Source organism: Oncorhynchus tshawytscha, linkage group LG07 (assembly GCF_018296145.1).
Source record: "Oncorhynchus tshawytscha isolate Ot180627B linkage group LG07, Otsh_v2.0, whole genome shotgun sequence".
NCBI lineage: Eukaryota > Metazoa > Chordata > Actinopteri > Salmoniformes > Salmonidae > Oncorhynchus > Oncorhynchus tshawytscha.
The window spans coordinates 10200437-10227519 of NC_056435.1; the positions used below are offsets into that span (position 1 = coordinate 10200437).

At 45.2% G+C, this 27083-nt stretch overlaps 2 protein-coding genes across 4 annotated transcripts in view; one reads left to right on the forward strand and one right to left on the reverse strand.

Moving 5' to 3' along the window:
* LOC112253779 (signal transducer and activator of transcription 1-alpha/beta) overlaps nt 1-18818 on the forward strand; it is a 48705-nt gene extending 29887 nt beyond the window's left edge. The window contains exon 22 of the mRNA XM_024425762.2: nt 18629-18818. The gene's annotated coding sequence lies outside the window, so the exon portion shown is untranslated. The remainder of the gene's footprint in view (nt 1-18628) is intronic.
* On the reverse strand, nt 3824-26504 carry glsa (glutaminase a). 3 transcript variants are annotated; one of them, XM_024425978.2, is made up of 17 exons: nt 25796-26504; nt 21300-21390; nt 20714-20832; nt 18818-18947; nt 18613-18692; nt 18124-18287; nt 16667-16725; nt 11532-11564; nt 11363-11421; nt 10800-10866; nt 10635-10685; nt 8365-8541; nt 7950-8081; nt 7747-7839; nt 7485-7546; nt 7111-7251; nt 3824-5381 (listed from the first exon to the last, which is right to left on the reverse strand). In XM_024425978.2, the coding sequence occupies exons 1-17, from the start codon at nt 26116-26118 to the stop codon at nt 5228-5230; spliced, it is 1935 nt and encodes a 644-aa protein (XP_024281746.1). In that variant the 5' UTR covers nt 26119-26504; the 3' UTR covers nt 3824-5227. The 3 variants fall into 3 exon arrangements, with proteins under 3 accessions (XP_024281746.1, XP_024281744.1, XP_024281747.1); XM_024425976.2 differs by having other exon boundaries at nt 21300-21396; nt 25796-26502; XM_024425979.2 differs by lacking the exons at nt 16667-16725; nt 18124-18287; nt 18613-18692; ... (2 more) ...; nt 21300-21390; nt 25796-26504 and adding an exon at nt 14117-14531.
* Between the last annotated feature and the right edge of the window lie 579 nt (nt 26505-27083).

Consider the following 27083-nt stretch of genomic DNA (forward strand, 5'->3'; position numbering starts at 1 on the left):
CCGGACAGGCACCGTGTTATGCGGTGAAGTGCACGGTGTCCCCAGTGCGGGTGCATAGCCCGGTGCGGTACATTCCAGCTCCGCGTATCGGCCGGGCTAGAGTGAACATTGAGCCAAGTGCCATGAAGCCGGTTCTACGCAGCTGGTCTCCAGTGCGTCTCCTTGGGCCGGCTTACATGGCACCAGCCTTGCGCACGGTGTCCCCGGTTCGCCTGCATAGCCCAGTGCGGGGCGCATAGCCCACCTCGCTGCACTGGCAGGGCGACCGGGACCATTCAACCGGGTAAGGTTGGGCAGGCTCAAGAGCTCCAGTGCGCCTGCACGGTCCGGTCTATCCAGTACCACCTCCACACCCCAGCCCTCTGGTAGCAGCTCCCCGCACCAGGCTTCCTGTGCATGTCCTCGGCCCAGTACCACCAGTGCCAGCACCACGCATCAGGCCTATAGTGCGCCTCGCCTCTCCAGCACTGCCGGAGTCTCCCGCTTCTCCAGCGCAACCGGAGTCTCCCGCCTGTTTGGGGCTACGAGAGCTACTCAGTCCAGCGCTGCCAGAGCCGCCCGTCTGCCCTGAGCCGCCCTGAGCCGCCCGTCTGCCCAGCGCTGCCAGAGCCGCCCGTCTGCCCTGAGCCGCCCTGAGCCGCCCGTCTGCCCTGAGCCGCCCTGAGCCGCCCGTCTGCCCTGAGCCGCCCTGAGCCGCCCGTCTGCCCTGAGCCGCCCTGAGCCGCCCGTCTGCCCTGAGCCGCCTGAGCCGCCCGTCTGCCCTGAGCCGCCCTGAGCCGCCCGTCTGCCCTGAGCCGCCCTGAGCCGCCCGTCTGCCCTGAGCCGCCCTGAGCCGCCCGTCTGCCCTGAGCCGCCCGTCTGCCCCCTGAGCCGCCCGTCTGCCCTGAGCCGCCCTGAGCCGCCCGTCTGCCCTGAGCCGCCCTGAGCCGCCCGTCTGCCCTGAGCCGCCCTGAGCCGCCCGTCTGCCCTGAGCCGCCCTGAGCCGCCCGTCTGCCCTGAGCCGCCCTGAGCCGCCCGTCTGCCCTGAGCCGCCCTGAGCCGCCCGTCTGCCCTGAGCCGCCCTGAGCCGCCCGTCTGCCCTGAGCCGCCCTGAGCCGCCCGTCTGCCCTGAGCCGCCCTGAGCCGCCCGTCTGCCCTGAGCCGCCCTGAGCCGCCCGTCTGCCCTGAGCCGCCCTGAGCCGCCCGTCTGCCCTGAGCCGCCCTGAGCCGCCCGTCTGCCCTGAGCCGCCCTGAGCCGCCCGTCTGCCCTGAGCCGCCCTGAGCCGCCCGTCTGCCCTGAGCCGCCCTGAGCCGCCCGTCTGCCCTGAGCCGCCTGAGCCGCCCGTCTGCCCTGAGCCGCCCGTCTGCCCTGAGCCGCCCGTCTGCCCTGAGCCGCCCGTCTGCCCTGAGCCGCCCGTCTGCCCTGAGCCGCCCGTCTGCCCTGAGCCGCCCGTCTGCCCTGAGCCGCCCGTCTGCCCTGAGCCGCCCGTCTGCCCTGAGCCGCCCGTCTGCCCTGAGCCGCCCGTCTGCCCTGAGCCGCCCTGAGCCGCCCGTCTGCCCTGAGCCGCCCTGAGCCGCCCGTCTGCCCTGAGCCGCCCTGAGCCGCCCGTCTGCCCTGAGCCGCCCTGAGCCGCCCGTCTGCCCTGAGCCGCCCTGAGCCGCCCGTCTGCCCTGAGCCGCCCTGAGCCGCCCGTCTGCCCTGAGCCGCCCTGAGCCGCCCGTCTGCCCTGAGCCGCCCTGAGCCGCCCGTCTGCCCTGAGCCGCCCTGAGCCGCCCGTCTGCCCTGAGCCGCCCTGAGCCGCCCGTCCCTGAGCCGCCCGTCTGCCCTGAGCCGCCCTGAGCCGCCCGTCTGCCCTGAGCCGCCCTGAGCCGCCCGTCTGCCCTGAGCCGCCCTGAGCCGCCCGTCTGCCCTGAGCCGCCCTGAGCCGCCCGTCTGCCCTGAGCCGCCCGTCTGCCCTGAGCCGCCCTGAGCCGCCCTGAGCCGCCCTGAGCCGCCTGAGCCGCCCTGAGCCGCCCTGAGCCGCCGCCCCCGTCCCTGTCTGCCCTGCCGCCCGTCTGCCCTGAGCCGCCCGTCTGCCCTGAGCCGCCGCCCGTCTGCCCTGAGCCGCCGCCCGTCTGCCCTGAGCCGCCCGTCTGCCCGCCGCCCGTCTGCCCTGAGCCGCCCGTCTGCCCTGAGCCGCCCTGAGCCGCCCTGAGCCGCCCTGAGCCGCCCGGGTCTGCCTGGCCGCCCTGAGCCGCCCGGGTCTGCCCTGAGCCGCCCGGGTCTGCCCTGAGCCGCCCGGGTCTGCCCTGAGCCGCCCGGGTCTGCCCTGAGCCGCCCTGAGCCGCCCGGGTCTGCCCTGAGCCGCCCGGGTCTGCCCTGAGCCGCCCGGGTCTGCCCTGAGCCGCCCGGGTCTGCCCGGCGCCGCCCGGGTCTGCCCGGCGCCGCCCGAGTCTGCCCGTCTGCCGGGCAGACCGGGCGGCTCAGGGCAGACCGGGCGGCTCAGGGCAGACCGGGCGGCTCAGGGCAGACCGGGCGGCTCAGGGCCGGCGCCGGGCATAATTTTGCACGCCCAATTTTTCAGTTTTTGATTTGTTAAAAAAGTTTGAAAAATCCTATTAAATTTGGCGTTCCACTTCATGATTGTGTCCCACTTGTTGATTCTTCACAAAAAAATTGTTTTATATCTTTGTTTGAAGCCTGAAATGTGGCAAAAGGTCGCAAAGTTCAAGGGGGCCGAATACTTTCGCAAGGCACTGTATGTTTTATACTGAAGCAAAATTGCATACTGTACACTTACTATATTTCCCCTTTACTCTCCTTCCATTTCCAATTTCAGTTTTGTCACATTTCAGATTTTTATTATTTTATTGTACAGAGCAAGTGTTATGGAAATTCACCACTAAGGCCTCAAACTCAATGTAAATAAATAAATCTATCGGTTAACTGGAGAGGTTCACAAACTCAATCCAAGCTTGATGAAAACTCTGAAAAGGGTGTTCCCTTTCAGTCATTATATACTGCTACACAAACAAGTCATATAAGCATGATTTTCATTACTCATTATTAACACTGGTTCCTGCATGTGACTGACGAGGCTTCTTCTCTCAGAGCTGGGAACTTAACTGAGATAATCCTTTAGGTTCCCAGAGCAATGTTCTGGGCGTACTGTCAATTGGTCTGAGGTCACAGTCATCTGCAAGAACCAAGATAGCCTTGAATTGTACATTTCTTCTCACTCTCTCTGCAGACAGTACAATTTTCTCACAAGTTTTAAATATCTGAAATGATAAACTGGTGCTGTAAATAATCATGTACTCACTGCACTGGAAGCAATTCATACTTTGGTGTTAATTTGGTGATCATTTGAAAATTCATGGAATTAATTCATGAAGATACCCAAGTCTTCACATGCCTAAATTCAAGAATATAGTGGGAGTAAAGGGAGATATCCATATATAAAGTTCTTTATTTATTGTTTGATCATTGAAATAAATATATCTCCATTGCCTGCAACACACAGCTAAAGCAGATATACTTGAATGAAAACAAACCGATGACATCAGTATACACCTGTGGTATGTTGAAGTTGACCTGCACCTACAAAGGGGAACAATAAACACTCAGACGTACGAGGCTTCTTGTGCAACAGGGACTGGGGAGACAAAGGTCAAGTCAAATCCAATGAAAGCAACACTGAACACTTGAGTTATTCAATATATTCATCAAATCACAAGTAAGTTGCCTTAGGTACTTTTAGAACAATGGTGTAGGGCTTGAGATTTTGATGGCAATTTCCTCTGTCATTACCAGATTTGTAGTCAATAACAAACAAATATACACACAGTTCTCACCAAAACAACCTGACTTTTCAAGTATACGCTTATACGTTTATTTGACACTTTTACACTCTGTTAAACAATCACTGTGTATCTGCATAAAAAGTGAACCATTAGTTATGTGTAGAATCTGCTTACATACAGGCCCATAAGGGTAACTATTTTATCTCTACCCAAAAGAGGCATTTGGGTGAGCATGGCAAGATTTAAAGTCCACCGTTGTAGAGTTGTTCCAAACTAAAAACATTCATTAAAGTGTAATGCACAGTCTATAACTGAAGATAAAATCCATGTAAAACCAAATATCTGACAAGACATAATAGCAACACCATTGACACTGCTGTATCCATAAAGTAATAAATCAGTGTCATGTTTTGCCCTAAAATTGGACTTAGCATAGGTGGGAACCTGTCTGTAAAGAGCACATGGCTGCTGGTTGAATTGTATTGCTCCTGAGGCGGCTCACATGTGTTCTTTTTTTTAAAGTCGCCGACTAGACTTTTATCAGGTGGAGCAAACATACAGAAAAGCTTTGGCTGACAAACAAATAACCCCCTTTCTACTCAAAATTAAAATAAGATTATAGAACAATCAAATGATTTGTTATTTTGGAGAAGGTGCAAAAATGTCTAGCTATCAAATAGCAAACCAACAAAACTAAACTCACTCCACATAATGCCATACTTTCAATTCATATGAAGCTACTAGGCCTAAATCAAAAGACCAGAGGTCTTAAACCATAGATAGATCTGGGACCACAGGCTGTCTGGCCTGTATAGCCAGTGCCATATACAGTCCAAACAACTTTGCAACCAGGCTACCTAGATCTGTGAACGTGTGGAATAGTTTAACGCATTCTGCCTCATAAATAGTCCAACTTAAGCCTAATGCACAGTGTGTGGACTTTACCAATTTCCTTCAAAAGCTGTGCCAGTGAGAATCACTTCAGATTAAATAGTATTTACACTGAATCCATCTACCTCTGATATATTACTTTCAGGGATAAACACACGTTACATAAATGTACACGTTATCTTATGGATACGTTCAGGTTTTACACAATGTTGTACATAAAGAGAAATGTTTTGTGCACTTAAATGTAGAAAATACATTACACATAGTGCTGACACACTGAGGGAGAGTTGTGCAGTGAGCAGTATGACAAAAAAGCGAAGCGAAAGGAAACAACCCAAAAAACATCCGGGAAAAAGTCAAAAGGTCAATATTTTTTAAACACTAGAAATACAATACTTTTATACAAAATCAACAATACTACCACTGACGTGACAAAGGGACCACACACGGATAGTTAATGGGGACATAGAAATAGAATGACTGGAAAGGACCAAGCTGCTCAGATCACATTTCAATGGGAATGTCCGTTCTAGTTATTTTATTTCTATGGATATATATAAGAGTATTAGTTGGCTCATAGTAGGCCATCAATGTTCTTCTCTGATATCTCCTCTTTGTCCTCAGTGGCACCCCCTGGTGGACTGTACTTGTTGTTGTAGTCCTGGAGCATGGTCACAACGTCGTGGTGTCCAAAGTGCACTGCCTCTTCCATCGGTGTGTTACCCCACCTTGATGGAACGGACAAGAGACATTGTAAACACTGCTCTTAAATGGACACGTTTTACATTAGCTACGTTTCCATCCAATTGGCGACAGATTTTCACTTGAATATTCTCAAATCTGCATAAATAAAATGTGTGCACTTTCCCACCAGAAATGTGTTTCCATGCTTGTTGCAGATAAAAGGCTGTGCATGATGACGTATTGGACATAACTTTTGCTGTTACATGTACCGAATAAAAAAAACAAGATCAGTTTATTTGTCACATGCGCTGAATACTACAGGTGTAGACTTTACAGTGAAGTGCTTACTTACAAACCCTTAACAATGTAGTTTAAAGAAAAATACTAAAAAATAAATAAAAGTAATAATTAAAGAGCAGCAGTAAAATAACAAGTGAGTCTATATACAGGGGGTCCCGGTACAGAGTCAATGTGCAGGGGTACCGGTGTCGAGGTAATATATAAATGTACAGTCGAAGTCGGAAGTTTACATACACCTTAGCCAAATACATTTAAACTCCATTTTTCACAATTACTGACATTTAATCCTAGTAAAAATTCCCTGTTTTATGTCAATAACAGTAGAGAGAATGATTTTTTTTCAGCTTTTATTTCTTTCATCACATTCCCAGTGGGGCAGAAGTTGACATACACTCAATTCGTTTTTGGTATCATTGCCTTTAAACTGTTTAACTTGGGTCAAGCATTTCGGGTAGCCTTCCACAAGCTTCCCACAATAAGTTGTAACTGAGTCTTTGCACTTTTCGCACCAAAGTTCATTCATCTCTGGGAGACAGAACGCGTCTCCTTCCTGAGCGGTATGACGGCTGTGTGGTCCCATGGTGTTTATACTTGCGTACTATTGTTTGTACAGATGAACGTGGTACCTTCAGGCGTTTGGAAATTGCTCCCAAGGATGAACCAGACTTGTGGAGGTCTACAATGTTTATACATCCACAGGTACACCTCCAATTGACTCAAATGATGTCAATTAGCCTATCAAAAGCTTCTAAAGCCATGACATCATTGTCTGGAATTTTCCAAGCTGTTTAAAGGCACAGTCAACTTAGTGTATGTAAACTTCTGACCCACTGGAATTGTGATACAGTGAATTATAAGTCAAATAATCTGTCTGTAAACAATTAGTGGTAAAATTACTTGTCATGCACAAAGTAGATGCCAAAACTAGTTTCTTAACAAGTAATTTGTGGAGTGGTTGAAAAACAAGTTTTAATGACTCCAACCTAAGTATGTAAACTTCTGACTTCAACTGTAGGTCATGCTTATCACCATGCACTTTTACCACCCTGTGAAGTTCATCAGAACTTATTTCACCTGTAGCCTAATAAACTGCATGCTTTCCCAAGTTGTGGTGGGAGGACCACACAACATACCATTGTGTGACTCCAAGTTTACTTTGATATGATGGTTATTATATAAATATTTACGTATAATAGGCGTTTCCATCACCATTACTTACATAATACATTTTACAGACAAATATCCAATCACGCCCAGCGAATTAGGTTTGTAGACATTTGGAAAGTTTACTGACAAATTTGCTGTTTTCATTCGGCCTGTCGTGACATTTCTTATCCAACATGTACTTTACTCTCAAAGTGGGATGGAAAACTGGTTACAGACACTGGTTGAACATATGTCTCCTTGTCCATTGGATCTTGGCTACATTGACAGACACTGGGTGGTCTCGGAGGCCATTGAATCTAAGCTCACCTGTCTTTGGGAACAGGGTTGACCCTGCATGCCTCCAACAGGAACTTGACCACCTCCACATGCCCTTCTGCTGCAGCCACATGGAGGGCTGTCCTGGAGTCATAGTCCCTCTGCTCCATGTCCATGGAAGACAGAGCAAACCTGGACGCATTCCCCAGAAGGACAGTGATGAGTACTGTACAGCAGCCAAAATAGCACACACACCACGTCTAGTCCCCATGTAGACACACAGGAAACCTTACAAGGTCTCTGTCTGACACAGCGACAGACTTGGAATTTACTCTCCAAAGGTGTTAAAACACGACATATTTCCTTTCATGGCTTATTTTCAAGGCCTTGTTGGCCAACATGGAGATAATGCAGTGCTTGTGTACCTCCTCAGTGCAGACACATCGCCAGTGTACGCAGCAAACAGAAGATTGATGACCGACTTCACCTGAAAGACAACAGAGAGGCAGTTTGCATGTCAACCCCTTTCCTTTAGCACTATCAGTATCTTCCAGTGGATGGCACTGTTGCTTTAAAAAACACAGCCTTTTCATGGGACTACATGTACATTAAGGCACCTTGGTGAACATAGGGAAGTAGAAAAAGAGAGCAGAAGGAGAGAGAGGCTCCCAGTTAAACTCAACTCACCCTCTGGTCTCCGCCCTCCCTGCGAGGATCCAGCTTCTTGACAAAGTGCTTCAGGTTGTCGTAGTTGTGGAAGTTGCAAAGGGATACCAGATCCTGGAACCAGAGCAAATCCCTGTCAGGCTTTCTGCTGGTTTTCTAATCATCAAATCAATCAGATCAGTGACAGAGAGACAACAGAGTGAAAACCTATCAGTTTCTCGTACCGTGCAGAACTGGATTCCTCGTACACTGTTACCCAGCTTGTCCAGTGGAGGGGACCAGCACATGATACCCATGACGTTGGGCACCACCAGCAGGATGCCCCCTGCCACGCCCGACTTAGCTGGAAGTCCAACCTGCCAGACAGCATAGAGGAAGAGGTTAACAGGGAGCGCAGACAACGGTGTCAAAACAGATCAGCGTAAATGAACAGCAGTGGGTGGACAAACATCACGGAGTGGAAGATCTACTGCAGTGTAATGTGTAATGCTTAAATGGAGGTAGATTGGAGACACAGTGGGAACAACGGCAAAGAGCAGCAGGCCAAACAGACCGTAGGAAACAATGCTAAACTGGGGTACATGATCCCTGTCAAATCAACAAATACAAGTCTTGAGGGAAGGAACTTGGGAGACTCACGTGGAAAGCGAACTGTCCCGAGAAGTCGTACATGCCGCAGGAGTGCATGAGGCTCAGGGTGTTCCGTACCGCCTCTGGGCCCAGCACCCGCTCGCCTGTGATTGGACAGAAGCCGCCATTGGCCAGGGTGGCCGCCATGACGCTAGCGCTTTCACAGGTCACCTCGATGGAGCACAGCTAGAGAAGAATAGAAAGCTATTATTCCCTATGGTATATTACAAGTTAACGGAGAGAGAAAAACACAAACAGGATGTTTCTCCACTAAGCCCATTGAAATGATACAGCTTCAAACTTGAACCATGTTCAGAAAAAAATGCTCACTCGATGTCTATGTATTTGGATGACTCACCACTATACATGTCAACTACTAAAGCGAGTGAAATCACTGCAACACTTAAGAGCTGCAGTTAGTTTCAGAATGGGTGGCAAGGAATGTTAGTCCTAAATATTTCAAAAACTAAAAGCATTGTATTTGGGGCAAATCATTCACTAAACCTCAACTAAATCTTGTAATGAATAATGTAGAAATTGAGCAGGTTGAGGTGACTAAACTGCTTGGAGTAACCCTGGATTGTAATTCTGTCATGGTCCAAACATGTTGATACAACAGCAGCTAAATTGGGAGAAGTCTGTCCATAATAAAGCTCTGCCCTTCTTAACAACACTACCAACAAGGCAGGTCCTAGTTCTGTTGCACCTAGACTACTGTTCAGTCGTGTGGTCAGGTGCCACGTGGGATTTAAGAAAATTACAACTGGCTCAGAACAGGGAGGCACGGCTGGCCTTTTAAATGTGCACAGAGAGCTAACAACAATAATACGCCTGTAAATCTCTCATGGCTCAAAGTGGTGGAGAGATTGACTTCTTAGTGGTTTTTGTAAGAAGTGCTGACAAGATGAAGGCACCGAGCTGTCTGTTTAAACGACTAGCACACAGCTCGGACACCCATGCATACCCCACAAGACACGCCACCAGAGGTCTCTTCACAGTCCAAGTCTAGAACACACTATGGGAGGCGCACAGTACTACATGGAACCCTTTTCCACATCAGGTAACTGATGAAAGCAGTAGAATCAGAAAAAACATTTTAAAAAACACCTTATGGAACAGCAGGGACTGTGAAGAGAATGATATGGGCAGCGACCATGTAACGCTTTTATAACATACAGAAGAAGTGCACTGGTTAAAAGGGGCAAAGTATTGACACATTTTTTTTAAATTGAGAGATGAGCTTAAAGTTTTCTTTACTGACCAGAATTTTCACTTGTCTGACCGCTTGCATGATGAGTTTCTCACAGGACTGGCCTACCTGGGTGATGGTTTTTCTCGCCTGAATGATCTGAATCTAGGATTACAGGGACTCCGCAACTATATTCAATGTGCGGGACAAAATTGAGGCTATGATTCAGAAGTTGGAGCTATTCTCTATCTATTCTCTGTGTGTGCAAATGAACTCAAGCTTATGGACAATGTCAAATGTGATATAGCGAAGCACCTGAGTGAGTTGGGTGCGCAATTACGCAGGTACTTTCCCGAAACGGATGATCCTGCCACCAGTCCACATACCGATATTTGAACAAGAGAGCCTCATCGAAATTGCAAGAAGCGGTTCTGTGAAAATGGAATTTAAATCAGGAGCCACTGCCAGATTTCTGGATGGGGCTGCGCTCAGAGGATCCTGCCTTGACAAATCATGCTGTTAAGACACTGATGCCCTTTGCAACCACGTACCTATGTGAGAGTGGATTCTCAACCCTCACTAGCATGACAACAAAATACAGGCACAGACTGTGTGTGGAAAAGGGTTGAAGACTGATACTCTATCCAATAGAACCCAACATTGTAGAGTTATGTGCATCCGTACAAGCACACCTTCCTCATTAACCTGTTGTGAGTTATTCTCAATTTTCGATGAACAAATAAGGTTTTATATATAAGATGGTTAAATAAAGAGCAAAATTATTGATCATTATTATATTATTACTTGTGCCCAGGTCCTATAAGAGCTCTTTGTCACAACCCGGCACGTGGGAAGTGACAAACTCACACTCATTCTTATGTTTAATAAATGTATCGTATAGTGTGTGTGTGGCAGGCTTACAAAGATGGCAAAAAAACATTTGAGAGTGCGCTGACCATGGTGCTAGAGGGGGTACGCAGCTGGAGGTTGAATGTTTGAAGGGGTACGGGACTATAAAAAGTTTGGGAACCACTGCCTTAATGTGTTTGGACCCCAGGAGGAGTAGCTGCTGCCAAATACAAATACTCACCTGGAAGTAGAGGTCTAAAATGGAGGTCATGTCTGTCCCCTCTGGAAAGCACTAGAAAGAAACAGTGGTTTGATTTGACAGTCAGACAATGCCTTGTAAATGCCTAATTAAAAATGTCTACATGATTGATGTAAAATGTGTGTGCTTGTTTCAGCCGTCACCAACCTTCTTCTCCTTAAGGTAGTAGCCGATAGCAAAGTTACGATCTCCAGACTCCCTCTCTGACTGGAATCTGGGTGCAGAGAGCAGGAACATTCAGGAGTCTTGTTTCAACTAAGTAAAATTACAATTTGGTTCCAATTCTACTACTAAAACCAGAAAAGCTTTTAGTGTTGTTTGACATCGCCGCAGGAAGTGGGTTAGGGTTGCAAAAAATAACAGCTATATCGGTCTGCTAATACAGGACTAGTGAAGGCCCAGTGCAATTTTGTGAACTGTATAAAAAAAAAAATCCAGATTTTCTTTTAGGGGTTGCTGCAACACCCTCAGCACCCCTGCTTCCCGCGGCTATGGTTTTTGATGTTGTTGAGATCAAGATTGATCTCTATGGTTGTTGTTTTTGTGGTGTTATTCTAAAGCAGAATAAAGTACTGACTTGAAAGTGATTATCATACTAGAAATGCTAGTGATGAAAACAACATGGATGAATACTAAGGCACCTGGCCAATGGTGGTGAGCCAAGGTGCTGAACCAAACCACAACCCCAGTTCTTCCCCTTGGGAACTCACGTGGCATTGCTGAAACCCACATACTCGTTTCCTGCCAGCTTGTTCATGAAGTTCATGACCTGCAATACAAAGTCCAAAAGGTCACAAAGTACACCCATCATTACAAAGATGATCATCCCAAACAGTCAGCGTAGGGTTAAACATAAAAGAACTGGGTAGCGTTACTTACATAATCAAATTTCTCAGCATTGCTTGCCCCTTGCTAAAAGAGAAACAGAAGTTCACATCAGTATGAATGACTACATACTGTATATCAAATTAGATATACAGGAAATTGTATATTGCCTAGCTAGTGGAAATACCTTATGACAAATTCAAATGATTCCTAGATCAAATGACCAATAGCATTACAAAATCTATCAATAATCATTCTAAAAAATAAAAAAAATATGTACCCTAAAGAAATAAGTTTAGTCCAAATATGACAAATATTTAGGATTACTGGGCAACTAGCTAGTTGGAGATGAAATGAATCACTAATTAAAGAGTTAAGGGTTTTCAAATTAGAAAATAATCTACCAAAAGACAATCAGCAAAACAATGTGTAGGCCATTCTACCAGACTGTTATGGGGATAAAACGCACCACAGGTACAGTGCCTTGCGAAAGTATTCGGCCCCCTTGAACTTTGCGACCTTTTGCCACATTTCAGGCTTCAAACATAAAGATATAAAACTGTATTTTTTTGTGAAGAATCAACAACAAGTGGGACACAATCATGAAGTGGAACGACATTTCTTGGATATTTCAAACCTTTTTAACAATCAAAAACTGAAAAATTGGGCGTGCAAAATTATTCAGCCCCCTTAAGTTAATACTTTGTAGCGCCACCGTTTGCTGCGATTACAGCTGTAAGTCGCTTGGGGTATGTCTCTATCAGTTTTGCACATCGAGAGACTGAAATTTTTTCCCATTCCTCCTTGCAAAACAGCTCGAGCTCAGTGAGGTTGGATGGAGAGCATTTGTGAACAGCAGTTTTCAGTTCTTTCCACAGATTCTCGATTGGATTCAGGTCTGGACTTTGACTTGGCCATTCTAACACCTGGATATGTTTATTTTTGAACCATTCCATTGTAGATTTTGCTTTATGTTTTGGATCATTGTCTTGTTGAAAGACAAATCTCTGTCCCAGTCTCAGGTCTTTTGCAGACTCCATCAGGTTCTTTTCCAGAATGGTCCTGTATTTGGCTCCATCCATCTTCCCATCAATTTTAACCATCTTCCCTGTTCCTGCTGAAGAAAAGCAGGCCCAAACCATGATGCTGCCACCACCATGTTTGACAGTGGGGATGGTGTGTTCAGGGTGATGCGCTGTGTTGCTTTTACACCAAACATAACGTTTTGCATTGTTGCCAAAAAGTTCAATTTTGGTTTCATCTGACCAGAGCACCTTCTTCCACATGTTTGGTGTGTCTCCCAGGTGGCTTGTGGCAAACTTTAAACGACACTTTTTATGGATATCTTTAAGAAATGGCTTTCTTCTTGCCACTCTTCCATAAAGGCCAGATTTGTGCAATACACGACTGATTGTTGTCCTATGGACAGAGTCTCCCACCTCAGCTGTAGATCTCTGCAGTTCATCCAGAGTGACCATGGGCCTCTTGGCTGCATCTCTGATCAGTCTTCTCCTTGTATGAGCTGAAAGTTGAGGGACGGCCAGGTCTTGGTAGATTTGCAGTGGTCTGATACTCCTTCCATTTCAATATTATCACTTGCACAGTGCTCCTTGGGATGTTTAAAGCTTGGGAAATATTTTTGTATCCAAATCTGGCTTTAAACTTCTTCACAACAGTATCTCGGACCTGCCTGGTGTGTTCCTTGTTCTTCATGATGCTCTCTGCGCTTTTAACGGACCTCTGAGACTATCACAGTGCAGGTGCATTTATACGGAGACTTGATTACACACAGGTGGATTGTATTTATCATCATTAGTCATTTAGGTCAACATTGGATCATTCAGAGATCCTCACTGAACTTCTGGAGAGTTTGCTGCACTGAAAGTAAAGGGGCTGAATAATTTTGCACGCCCAATTTTTCAATTTTTGATTTGTTAAAAAAGTTTGAAATATCCAATAAATGTCGTTCCACTTCATGATTGTGTCCCACTTGTTGTTGATTCTTCACAAAAAAAAAAAGTTTTATATCTTTATATCTTTATGTTTGAAGCCTGAAATGTGGCAAAAGGTCGCAAAGTTCAAGGGGGCCAAATACTTTCGCAAGGCACTGTAAATGCAATTCCTTATATCTGCAATACTACATAGACGGGTATATGTGAACTTAATATGTAGTAGTGTAAGTAGCCTTTGTACTGTAGGGGTCTGAGTGTCTGTTGGAAGTTAGTGATGTGATGCTAGTGTGTGGCTAATCCTGTGTGTTGTAGAAAGGTTATGGATCTATATGTGCAGATTAATTAGTGATGTCCTCACTTAATATTGTAGAACACACTGACTTCTGGGATGTGTAGTGTAAGCTGAGGAGGTACTACAGTAACGAAACGTTACATTTAACTCTAATAATACAAATAGGGCAAATAAACCAGTTAAATACATTCAAAAAATAAAACACAAATAATCAATCATCTAAAAACAATGTTTGTACTATCAGGATTTTGAAAAAAATTTTTTTGCCTTTGTTTATTTTATTTGTAAACTGTTTGTAAAATCCAGGTGACAAATAGCAACTACTAAAACTGTAGCATATTATAACAAATCCAGATGTTGTTCAATAGGGAGAATAATTTAAGTAAAAAAATTACCAACGTCATTGACCTGTGGCAGTGGTCATAATTTCCCACAGATCTTAATGCTGTAAAATATGCAACAACAAATAAACCACAAACGAGGCTTCAAAAATACATTACAATTTTCCCATAGTTTAGTCCCAGATTTACCATACAGGAACCACATTTTGAGAGACAGATCTGGTCTATATTACTAGAATATAGACCAGACCATATTAGAATGTAGGGGCATCCAATCAGTGGATTGATTATTGAGCCCACCATTAGCAACCTTTACAGTGATTGGTTTAAGGTTATAATGAAGATTTAAGCAGAAAGATACCACATCATTACCCTGTCAAGTCAAATGACTGCCATCCAAATAACCAAATTACTAATAGGCTACAGATGTAGGATCTTAATTTATCACTCATTGCAGGAAAAATGCAAACTTGTAGTGTATTAAAAGTTTATAATGTCCACTTTAAAATGTCAAGACTTGATTTGCCCTAACGAAAAATATATCAACCCCTACAAAAAATGTCAATTATAATTCACATAATAATTCACATTTCCTATTGCTGCAGGATTATTTCCCTGCTGTAGCAAACTGGCTCAAATTACATTCCTACATCCGTATATCACTAGGTGTAATCTTTTGTGTACTGTACTATGTACCATAGTGTACAGTATGATACAAGTACCAAAAACATACGTTTGTTAACATTAATTACTATAGAGTCGTTATTCCTTATAGGTGTTACTCCTATAAACTCTTAAGACAGGATAATCATACGGCACCTTTCCATCAGAGTTCAACCTCAAATCAAACCAGACAGGAAAACGCAAGGCTTCATTCGGTAACTTGGCTTGGTTGTGGTTGAGATTGATGAGTAGCCAGGCCTCATCTATCTGGGTCCGTATGCCATGTTACGTTGAAATATGGATATAAGTGCTAGTCTTGTTTTGAAGGTGATAATGTACTGCCTACACTGTCTTCATCTAAGACAGACCGTTATAGATATGGGCTTTGGCTACATATAGTAAGCGAAAAGGTATCTGCAGTAGGTTGCAGCCACTAATTATTGGAGATGAAACCTAATTTCTGCAGAGAATGAAGTATTATGTCACTGAAGACATTGAAGGTGAAAGAGAAGTCATTTGGAGAGAGTTTGTGTCATTAGTTTATGGTATGTGATTGTTGAGAGTTTAGTATGAAACAAGCGCAGTTCCACGCGTTGATATGATCAATGGGCTGGTGGTGGGTTATGTAGTAACAACACTACAGAAGACTTATGCACACAACATACATGTATGTGTCCCCTCTTGGTTCTAGTCTTCAGCGAGGCACCTACAACGCATGGGAGGCGAATGTGTTTTACCCTACAATATCTCATAATAAACACACAGAGAATTCATCACAGTTTCAGCAGCAGAGGGTGCACTGCTCCCATACAGTAAGCTATTTATTTTTTTGTTTCGCGGTATCCAATTGGTGGTTACAGTATTGTCTCATCACTGCAACTCCCTTATGGACTCGGGAGAGGCAAAGGTCGAGAGCCGTGATTCCTCCGAAACACAACCCAACCAAGCCGCACTGCTTCTTGACACAATGCCCACTTAACCCGGAAGCCAGCCGCACAAATGTGTCGGAGGAAACACCGTGCACCTGGTGACCATGCACTGCGCCCGGCCCGCCACAGGAATCGCTAGTGCGTGATGGGACAAGGACATCCCTGCCGGCCAAATCCTTCCCTAACGCAGACGACGCCGGGCCAATTGTGCGCCGCCCCGTGGGTCTCCCGGTCGCGGCCGGCTGCGACAGAGCCTGGAGTCGAACCCAGAATCTCTAGTGGCACAGCTAGCACTGCGATGCAGTGCCTTAGACCACTGCACCACTCGGGATGCCCAGTAAGCTATTTCTAACAGCACTTCCTGACTAATAGCCAATAGCAAAGATATTCTACTCCTCTCAGCCAATAGCCAGCCAGGTTGGCTTTGCCTCTACCTGGTCAAAGACATAAGATTTAAGCAGGTGACGGATGCACAGAAACACACCCACATATTGATCTTTCATTCATATACCAAAGCAGTTTTACCCATGATTAAATGTATTTCTTTATCTATATGGCTGGGCTGGTTAGACCAATCTGAGGCCCGTTGCCTGACACGCTAGCGCTGTCTCACACAAACTCAGCCTTGTGTGTACTGCATGGGCTATGTGCATAACTGAGAGGCAGGCGGATCACTGATGCTTTCACCAAACAAATCCCCTTTCAGCGGGATGATCTATAGTCTTAATCTCTCCATATACAATACAGTGCAAACTGGTAATCTGGCTAAAGCAATGAAGTCCTCCCTGTCATTTAATTTATTTAAAATGTAATTCAATACAACTTTGTCACTCAGAAGGTAACGGGGTACGTATAGAATTGACCTAGTGTTTTATGTAGCCTACTATTGGTACAACTACTCACCGTACTGAACAAAAGGCATGGGTCGACGTTTCTTTTTTAAACAAATGTCCCCCCCCCCCAAAAATAAAAATCATACATTATTATTATCTGAAATTCAAATGTTATTTACCTTTAGGAGGGAAGTGCACACAATAGCACCGGCGTTAACCATAGGGTTATGTGGTTTATCTGTGGAAATCAGTGTGTTACATTATAACATGTCTGCAAATGCAGAGGACAGAGTACACGTTCATACACAGCAAGGTTACAGTTTCTGCACAATCACCACACAACACATTCAATGTTAGAAGCAAATATGCCCAAAGATCATGTAACTTTGAACTTGAAGTGAGGAAATGAGCAGAACAACAAATCAGATGGATAATGAATGAATGCTGATGGGACAACGGCTGCCTTTTGTATTCTAGAGACCATACTAGTGATATTAAGGAACACAGCCATGAACTCACAGCTCCGTACTGGCTGTACTGTAGGTCTGTTGTGTTACGCCACTTCCCCTTCCCTTCCCCTAAACCCCTTTAATCTTCTTATGCAATCACACACAAAAGGGAGAGAAAAAAAAAACATTCCTACCACTGCTAGCAGGTTGCCTAAACTGATTGGATAACATGGCCACCAACCAAAACCGACCTGGGATTTACTGAAACCCTGTACTAAACCCGAGTCACAATCTACAGAGCTCAGACAGCATCCTTTACCAAACCAACACAGCATTCGGAGCAATGAGTTACATTGCCTTGATTTGATTGGAAACTCGGCTCGATTTGAGAGCGCTTGACAAAACTGCTGCTCTCCATACAGCTCCTGTATGCGCTTCATACTTGAAGCTGACATCCACAGAAGGCGACGCATTGACACTGTTCACTGCCAGCACAGTTGTTATTGCATTTGTTTTGTTGATGAGGCGGAGGAGAGGATCCTCCAGCGTCCCGGTAAAAATAATAATCACATTGCATACGATGTCTGAGGGAATAAAACAGTGTCCGTTGTTGTAATATAGCAAACGGACGTGGACGTTTCACAGAGTACGGATTCCAGCTTTAAAACCTAGGATCTTATCAAAGACATGATACATGAGGTTGGTGTTCTTCTCCAGGTCTACGTAGACTATTGCAGATTTGAGTAGAGCGTATGGACATTGAGAGCCCGTGTACTGATTCTATCCGGCTGCACCAACACCTCTCATTAAGATTACATAACATTACCATGGCAACAGACTGCACCACAGGCCGGATCACCTTGCATTGAATCACATGACAACCCACCCAGAGGGACTACTTACACTCTATTCATCAACCCGGACAACTGCCTTGTCCAATGTCTTTTCACAGGGTATGCTATAGGTTTGAAGTAAAATAGGACCACCTCAGCAACACTGCATTGTGACGAACACCTCTGTTGTCAGTTCTGCGTGTGAAATGAACAGCTACACAGCGAGCCGTGGAGCTCCAGACAGACTGGTGCTGCCTGCGACCATAGAATTACAGAATCTCATTCTGAAGCTCTGTCGGTTGTATGACACCCGGCCACTCTAGTATTTTATATCTCTACACGTGCGACCCTCACCTTCCTCGTTGAGGAATAGTTTGTTGAAGCGCAGGCCGCTGGGCTCTTTGCCAATGAAACGGTGCACATACTCTGTCCCGTGGTCGTGCACGGCGATGGCGTACTTCAGCGGCTTTACACACGACTGCAGGCAGAACGGGACTTTGGTGTCACCCGCTGTGTGTCTAAAGAAGGGATAGAGAGAGAGAAGGGGATGGGGAGAGAGAGAGAGAGGAAGGGATGGAGAGGGGATGAGTGGGGGGGAGAGAACCAGGAGCTAAAGGCAATAAGCAAAGGCAAATTTGAACAATATGAATGAATGTCTCATTATGTGGGGTAACTAATTAGCTACTTTACCGTGTGTGACTTTGTCATTGATATGGACAGTATCACAATGCTGCTGTGAGCAGTTTGACAGGAACACTATACGTCAGTACAGTTAACTGTAGAAATAGAAATGTGGGCTGCTACGTGTTTACTGCATGTTAAACATGACTACAGCTGCTGTACCTTTGTCCATCCACAGTGCATATGGACACGGCCCAGAGGTCCGGGCTGAACCTGGCCAGCTGGGGAATGTAGTCAGCCACCTACGCAACAAAACAAAAACAGAAGGCAACATAACAACACTTCCCATTCCCCATGGGCATTTAATCAGGAAATGATCATCACCACCATGTCGTCTCACTGACCCTGGGGCCTCTCCCTCACCCACCTGTCCCCCTCCCAGGTTTTTGGCATTCTCATAGAGCGCGTCGATTTCGGAGGCGAAGGACACAAAGTCGGGGATAACAAACTTCTTCCTGAAGGCCTGGGTGAGCAGCACGATGTTGCTCTGGACACACCTGGGAGAGAAAAGGTGACAGTGGTCTTTATCTTAGGTACCAGAGTCACATTATGACTAGTGTAACACATGGAGTCCTGTGTGCTTCAGTTGGTAGAGCATGGCACTTGCAATGCCAGGGTCAAGGGTTCAATACCCGCTGGGGCCACCCATAAGAAACTCTATGCATGCAAGTCGCTTTGGATCAAAGCGTCTGCTAAATGGAATATATTACTACATTGTTATTGTACACATGATACAGGGAATAGATAACTGTGAGGAATTAGCTCATAGATGTATAAGATGTTATATGACATTAGATATCTATTTACCCTGTCCTCTCCCTGCTACTGTATGAAACCAGATATCTATTTATCCTGTCCTCTCCCTGCTACTGTATGAAATCAGATATCTATTTACCCTGTCCTCTCCCTGCTACTGTATGAAATCAGATATCTATTTACCCTGTCCTCTCCCTGCTACTGTATGAAACCAGATATCTATTTACCCTGTCCTCTCCCTGCTACTGTATGAAACCAGATATCTATTTACCCTGTCCTCTCCCTGCTACTGTATGAAACCAGATATCTATTTACCCTGTCCTCTCCCTGCTACTGTATGAAACCAGATATCTATTTACCCTGTCCTCTCCCTGCTACTGTATGAAATCAGATATCTACTTACCCTGTCCTCTCCCTGCTACTGTATGAAATCAGATATCTATTTACCCTGTCCTCTCCCTGCTACTGTATGAAATCAGATATCTATTTACCCTGTCCTCTCCCTGCTACTGTATGAAATCAGATATCTATTTACCCTGTCCTCTCCCTGCTACTGTATGAAATCAGATATCTATTTACCCTGTCCTCTCCCTGCTACTGTATGAAACCAGATATCTATTTACCCTGTCCTCTCCCTGCTACTGTATGAAACCAGATATCTATTTACCCTGTCCTCTCCCTGCTACTGTATGAAATCAGATATCTATTTACCCTGTCCTCTCCCTGCTACTGTATGCGCCCACTGGTGTGTTTACTGTATAGGCTTCTCTTGCCTATAAATCGTTGCCTCCCAGATGGCTTCCAGTCAAAGCTAGTGCTGTCAAAGCTAGTGTTGTCTTATGATCTGTATCCTGCAGGGTGGCTTGCCTACAGAGTGCTTTCTCAAGCGGTCACTGGGCTGTGTGTGCTATGTCACATGGTATGTCCTAGGGTTGTAAACAGGAACACTCTTTTTGAAGCAAATATCAGCTGATCTGGAAAGGACAGTTCTTGTGATCGTAGAGATGAGTCTCTTGACAAAAATCACCATTGACTATTTTTTGTAAAAAAGGATATGTTCAAATGAATGGGATTGATATGACCTTGACAATCTGAAAGGACTTGACTATAACGTGCTTCCTTATAAAAGCCTGACATATTATGAATAATTAATGACTTGAAATGCATTGAGCAAATACTTCTAAGGAATCTGAATAATTTATGGCCTACATGAACTGTGTTCAAATAAAGGAGGCACAAAAATGACTAAATGATTGACCGGTGCTTGATATATCAAATGACCTCTAAAGACTTATATTCTAGGTCTAATGTCTAGAGTGTTGTGGAACTAGAAGCAACTTGTTATAGAACCCAGCTCTAGTGTCTTACTTCTTGAAGTAGTCTTGATAAATAGTACTTCTAGCGTCTGTTCTACATCCCCGTTCTAGACTGGTCTTACTTCTTGAAGTAGTCTTGATAAATAGTACTTCTAGCGTCTGTTCTACATCCCAGTTCTAGACAGTCTTACTTCTTGAAGAGGTGTCGGTCCAGATTTCCGTCTGACGTGGTCTTCATGATGACTTTCAGGTTCTCCATACATTCCTTCAGCCGGGGGTCTCCGGTCCGAAGCCCTGTGGCTTTCAGCGCCTGCAGAAAGCATGGCTCTTGTCAGGGGGCTGACGGGTATCATGTTTATTACATGTTTACAACACGTTTATTCTGTTTGTCATGCTTATAACAAGGTTATAACTTGGCAATTGACTGGAATAGTACGCTATATTTCTAAAGGGATCCAATGTAAATGTCAAGACTAATAAGGCCTATTGAATAAACTCCTCTTCCATGCCAGATAGAGGGAGATCAACATTTCACCATAGAAATAGAATGAATTCTAATCTAACAAGAATCTAATTCTATAAATGTCACCCCAAGCAAGGGGCCACACATGAGTGAGCTATTGCTTCCTGGTACAGCCAGTGTAGTAACAAGCCTTATATTCAGATATACAGTATAAGACTGTGGCAGTAATCATGACACAGCAGGCACCATTGCTATACTACCATCCAGCTGGCTCAACCATGTGGCTGCCTGGTTGGCTCTTGCCTGACACTCACTGTGGTGAATTTGTGAGCCGGGATTTTTTCAGCGCCCCCGGCAATGGTGTAGAAGAGCAAATCCTCCAGACTGGGCAGGATGCCTGCCTTCCTTCTCCTGGGACACACACACACACACACAGTCAGGAAAGGCCAGGGTTCTCTAAAGGCAATGGGGAACTGCAGCAGGGGGCCGGGATTAACTAGCTATAATGCTGTAGAGGAGAGGTGGTGAGTATTTCACGTTACGGCCCTGGCTTTAAGGAAAGGGTTTGAACACTGCTCCCAAAACACCAGTCAGATAGTTCAAGGAGAGTTGAGAATTTTTCGAGACAATATCTTGTTGGCATGGCTCTTCAAATCAGAAATAAGGTCGACTTTGTTGGTTTTATGTAAATTTAAATACATGCATATCAGTTACAAATTATAGTTTCAAGTTTTAGCTAATGCCCGGGGGCTTGAAGTGAGTCATTAGCCTATTTACAGACTGGTATTATGCATAGCAGCTCCAAATCCGTTCCACTCACTCTGGGAGAGGAGAGTTAGTACAGTATGTTAGAGGTAGATAGATAGGTGGAATATTGTAGTTAGGCCTAAACGAGGAGTATGTATTACATCATGATTCACCATACACCAAATAGGATCTCTGAGGGAGGAGGGTGGAAGCTCAGGCTAAGTCAGTCCCGCAATGCATCATGGGACAGACAGGCAATAGAGCTATAGTAACCCAGCTCCGTAGCCTGCCCTAGCGATGAAGGGCAGTCACAACGTTTGAAAACTGATAGAGGTAGAGGGTCAAATCCCCTCATCAGCTACCCAGGAATGACTCAGACTCCGGACACTGCATATCTTTCAGTTTGTTGTTGTTTAATAGGATCTCTTCCAGTTTGGAGATTGTTTAAGCCGCATTCGTTTGTTTTGAGTCCTATTCTTGAATGATTATGATCCTTTATCATTTCCATGTCAAATGTTTTGATAAGGCCTATTTGATTGTGATCATTGGCCCATTTCTGGAGTCATTTCTGGATTGCTGATGCCTGCCAGGGAGGAACGCGAGAACAAATGGTCGGTGGGACGGCTGGGGAAGTGAAGCGCAGTCGCTTGTAGAGGCTGAGCACATTTCGAGGTAGAGAATTGAAGAGAGAGCACTCAGCAGCAGCAAGGCTTAGCCTGGAAAAACTACAGTACATCTACATGAGAACAAATACTGTATATAAATTGAGTCATATACTTACACACCAAGGCAAAGCAAGCCGATCAAACGAAAAAAAGGAGAGAAAATATGCAGAGTAAGTGAGTGGCATTAGAACAAACTCAGTGACATAGTGCATCATCATCATCAAGCAGATAGGCTTACTGATAAGACACACAAATTCATGGATTAACAAACACATTCAATATTTAGGACGCATCCAAAACTGCACAACACCAGTGAAAACCATGGCACGGCAGAACCTGAAGAAAAATCATTATTCCCTTCCAGCAAAGCACACTGTAAAACAAAACAGCACCCTCTCTGCTTCATGTCTCCAAGCCCTTGCCCCAGGATAATAGGAAGTCCACCCAGACAGGCTATTAGCAGGTGTGAAGCATCTGGACTGGTGCTGATGATGCTCCGTTAATTAACTCTCACCCAGCCTTAGCTGGCCTTCCTCCCTCCCCTCTCTTCCCCTTCCACTGCCTCGACCTCCCTGCAGCTTTGTGAGGTCAACTGTGTGCAGCATGTAGAGTGTGTGCCTCATCAGAAGGCCTGCACGGATCCCGCCACATAGCCTAGCCCTCAGCCTCCAACAGCACACTGCCTGCCCCACTTTCGGGTCTGTCCTGCAAAGAGAAAGCTTGGTATCCCTGGCCATAGTTTCTGGAGACCAGAGGCTACGACTTGGTGTCACTGATCCTCATTACTACTTGGGAAGTATGCCAAGCCTAGCCCTACAGTCAGTGTGTTACATCTCCTGTGCTATTTATACACTGGAGTTCAAGGCAGCGTGACTACTTGAACTGTGACCAAATGAAATGAACAATCTGTGCAAAAGAGAATTCTTGAATTAATGTGTGACAGTAATAACATGGTCATAGACCCTAAATGCTTACAACTTCAAGGCAGCGCTCTGATGAATACTTTGCGCCCGACACAAACATTAACCGACTTGATGGAGTCATTTTGGCTACCATTTTTATTCGACCCAATTCAGCACAGCCTGGTTTCACTACCTCCAAGATGTCACTGGTGAATTGGTCCGAAGTGCATTGATCATCATCTGTTGACAGGAGGGAACCACAAAAATCAATCTGAGTCAGGGCAGAGTCTGAAGGACTCAATCTCCATTCACTCACAATATGATGCAGCTGCACACGCTAACACAATGCAATCCACGGCAAAACCAGAAAAGGAAAAACCTTTAAATTGACCAGACTGTGCATTGATAATTCTGCTATAGGCCTACCTAGGCTACCTTCCAGCAGAGGACCCATTTGGACTGACTAGGCCTAATGTTTGTGTATCTGTGATTGAACCTACCCTGACGGAGGATGTTGTTGTTGTCAATAATGTACTACAGCTGGTTTGACAACAGCTAAAGCAAATTGACTATGGATAAGACAAGAAGGGTGCCTGCTAAGCTATGGGCAATGAGGCATATCATTACCAGTAGATGCATTTGTTTTCTGTGAAAAAGCAAACTGACTGGATGTGACAGAGAGAGCGAGCCTATTCCTGGCGGCATTAATAGCCTAGGTCGACTCTACACCTGTCTGCAGTAAAATGCATGAGTGAACTCAGGAGTTCCTGGCCCCATTATCGTGTGACTATTTTTTTTTCTCATAAGATCGACTCCATTCACAGCACACAGTTGACTGAGTAGGATAGGATACCTGTAACTGTCTGTGGGAGAATGAATCAAAATGAGCCATCAAATGTTATGTATGATTAGAAACTGGGTCTAGAGAGAACTCTCTTATCTTGTTCCTGTCTGGGGCTACTGTATTACTGTTCGCTGTACCAGCTCTCCCAGAGGTGACTATGACATGATGCTCAAATTCAAGCCACCAACAGGGGTAATAGTAGCAATGCCCACGTGTGACAGCTGCACAAGGGGATGGGCAGGATTTGGCAACAGGGAATTGTTATGTTTTTTTGCAGTGAGAAATTATGCAATAAACTGGCATTACCCCAGTCAGACTAGTTGGTATGGCCTAATGATTTCACATCTAAATTGGGTGTAAGATCCCTCCATTCCTAAGATCCCACCAAGTATATTAAAGCTAGGCCTAAATGCTAGGAAACGGATCCATTGTCAAAGAGATAGGCTACAGTGTATTATCCTGATGACCATGTAAAGCCACATCCATTATAATTCCAAAATGGTAGCCCCCTAGATGACATCCATCCCCATTCCCAAATCCCCACTGACTCACACTAGATCCAAAATGCCATTCTACCCATTCTGATGCAGCAAGCACCACTCTGCCCAGTCTGCAGTGCCAGATCTGTGACTGTCTCCATGGTAATAGACTTCCAGGATTCTAAAGTGTCTTGACTCCTGCAAGATTGGCTGAGAGGAGATTTGATCAAATTATTTGCTCATAATGGACATTTAATAGCCTACCCTTTACCAAGGTCTTTTTAAATCGCAAAGTGGTCCCTGCCACCATGGACAGCACTAATATTGGACAGTTGCCTTTGGCAGAGGAGGGAGGTAAATAAATAGCCTACCTTATCAGCTGGCCTAACACGACGAGAACAAATACTCAATATCTGATAAGACAATCATGATATGCCAACTCAAACAGAGACTTCCAATGTAGAAGTCTGTGTCCAGGACATACAAGTTGCTGAAACACCCAACAAATTGTTATTATCATGCCATTATCACCATGCTATATAGCCTGCAAGAAACTATAGAATGAGAGAGGCTGTTCAGTATTCAAGTAGAATGACACTCATAACAGAGAGAACAGATGGAGAGCGCTTTCTCTAGAGCAAACAATAAAATCACAGCTTGATGACCGACCTCTAGGTGTCATTGATGAAAAAAATGAAAATCCCTTTCTGATATAGGCTAAGGCCTGAAGGAGCGTTCCTGGCTTTACAATTATTCCTGACAGAGATGAACTGTTCCGTAGTCATGTTATTATAGGCTATTACTGTTATAATATTATAACAGTGCTGTTTCATAGACATTGTCATTTCATAACATCCCAAATGCATAACCTTCTAAATGAAATGACTAAATGAACATAGATCTAGGCCTATAAAGGGAGCAGGTGTGCTGGACTGATGTAATATGGGTCTCTGACTCTTCAGAACTGAAACTGTCAGAACACACAGGTCAGGTTAACAACATCTATAGACAAATGAGGACTGCATAATTTATTGAGGTTCATTAGAAATCAATCTAGCTTGCTAGACTCGGTCCATGTGATTATTCTGGATAGAACGTTAAGAACCCCCCCCCCCACCGGTAAATATAATTTAATAGCTTTATCAGCTGTACCGGCTAGATAACGGTACTCACTTCTCGGCAGCTGCCTCCTTGGTGGCGGTTTCATTGCTGGTGGAGGTGTCCTTTTTGGTGTCCGTTGGCGGTGGCACCGAACCGTCGTCGCTCTTGGTGGAGAGGTTCCGAGTTCCGTGGGCGTTGGTAGTGTATGGCGTAGCTCTCCATCCAACCGCATGCTGGAGACACTTTACTTTGGTCACGGATCTGACATCTGTACAGGCGATGCTAAAGCAATACGCGACTGATGGTGATGTCTTTCTGGCGATACCTGTCAAAGGGCGCTTCAGGTTAGATTGAAACAACTCCTTGAGCAGTACCGAAGACCGAAAATGTAACATGTCAATCCTATCAAGCTAAATCGTGGCGCTGTTTATAACTCAGCTAGCTAGATATAGAATAAATATGAAGTAATATATTCCAAATGCGTTGGGTGTCGGTCGTGAAGAATGGTTCAGTCAGTGAGTCACGACTCTCAAATGTGTTCTAGTGGACAAAAACCTCTCATTCTCACGCCCAACTCGACTCCTATTGGCTCCTGTTAGCGCGTAAATCATCCTCCGATTGGCTGGTCTTGTTGGCTGTCATTCATGCTAATTTACAGTGCATCATGGCGTCAAATATACCGGGTGAATGTGACAAAAGATGATGAATATACTGACAAGATACATGTCCCTCCGCCGCCCTAACAATGGGAGTCGTTGTCCACAAATCGGCATGGCGGGCTGCCTCGCTCCCGCCTATCCTTTCTTTGGTAAAACGCCACCTGCTCGAGGGAGACAGATTTTCCGGCGAGTTAGGCCCCCTCTTCCTCTATGATGCGACTGACATTAGTGCTGAGCAAATTGTGGTTTTTGATGTCGCTTTGGTTTTGATTCGATCAAAAAATATTCACGGTTTTCGATTTTAAAACTTTTTTATTTATTTTTTTTTTTACATTAAATGCATTATAAAATAATGACATTGCAATGATTAGAGCTTTTAAATTGAAATTCAAAAGTAAAAAAATGAAACTGTCAAAACATTGAAAATATTCCATTGTCTCTGTCAGGTCCACATATAAAAATAGGAAATTACTTTGAAGATTCTCTGAAGCAGGATGTTCAAGGGAAAATGCAAAGTTTCAAAACACTTATAGAAACTAACCATCATCTAGTCATAACCTATCTCGAGGAGGAACAAAAACAGAGAGCAGAGTTGTCAGTGAAGGAAGTTTGTGTTTATCTGAAAGATGTTGTGGAGGACATGAAGAAGTCTCTCACATGGGAACTACGATTTTTGATTGAACAGTCACAAAATGAGACCT

What these genes read in the sequence shown, in the direction of transcription:
- glsa (XM_024425976.2), bottom strand. Translation starts at nt 26,118, where the DNA reads ATGTTACATTTTCGGTCTTCGGTACTGCTCAAGGAGTTGTTTCAATCT. An exon ending in GACCGACACCTCTTCAAGAA is followed by an intron (nt 18,948 to 20,713) that starts GTAAGACTGTCT and finishes TTTCTCTCCCAG; the next exon opens with GTGTGTCCAGAGCAACATCG. An exon ending in GATGTGTCTGCACTGAGGAG is followed by an intron (nt 7,252 to 7,484) that starts GTACACAAGCAC and finishes GAATGCGTCCAG; the next exon opens with GTTTGCTCTGTCTTCCATGG.